Consider the following 606-nt stretch of genomic DNA (forward strand, 5'->3'; position numbering starts at 1 on the left):
GCGCCACTGCACTCCAGCCTGGGCGACAGGGCGAGACCCCGTCTCAAAAAAAAAAAAAGTCATGGAAACAAGTCAGCAGGTGGCACTCGCATCTCTAGAAATGGTAAAAACAAAACAAAACAGAAAACAAAGAAATGAAAACAATAATAAGTGTTCTAGACAAATCGTAGGTCTGTAAGCAGCATCAGAAGATGTGTGAAGTCTAATATGAGGGGAGGTGGTAATCATTTACCCGCATGGCCAGGCCCTCCCAGACAAGAGGAGGCTTTATGTGAAACATATTCTCTGTTTCCCACCCATCTATTCCCTTTCTTCAAATGTCTTTTGCCTGCTCACACAGGCATTATACGTAATTTCATGAATGATCCCCAAAATGCTAATACATACTGCGTGGAACACCAAGGAAAGAGACTTGGTGAAAGGAAGGGCCGCCATCAGCCAGTGGATTTTAAATACATCATTCCTATAAAAACAGAGAAAAAAGAATTAAAGGACGATTCCATTCTCCCAAAGGAGAGTCAAAGCTCCAGACATCAGCTATATTTACAAGGAGACAGGAAATATGTGCAAACCACAAACATGAAACTTTTTTTTTTTTTTTTTTTT

The 606-nt window shown here is 40.8% G+C and overlaps 1 protein-coding gene across 1 annotated transcript in view; it reads right to left on the minus strand.

Annotated features, from left to right (window-relative positions):
- GPR107 (G protein-coupled receptor 107) overlaps positions 1 to 606 on the minus strand; it is a 93,302-nt gene that overhangs the window by 41,368 nt on the left and 51,328 nt on the right. The window contains 1 exon segment of the mRNA XM_011971156.1: positions 388 to 463. Within this exon segment, the coding sequence (XP_011826546.1) occupies positions 388 to 463 (76 nt within the window).

This window comes from Mandrillus leucophaeus, unplaced genomic scaffold, assembly GCF_000951045.1.
Source record: "Mandrillus leucophaeus isolate KB7577 unplaced genomic scaffold, Mleu.le_1.0 Scaffold99, whole genome shotgun sequence".
Classification (NCBI taxonomy): domain Eukaryota; kingdom Metazoa; phylum Chordata; class Mammalia; order Primates; family Cercopithecidae; genus Mandrillus; species Mandrillus leucophaeus.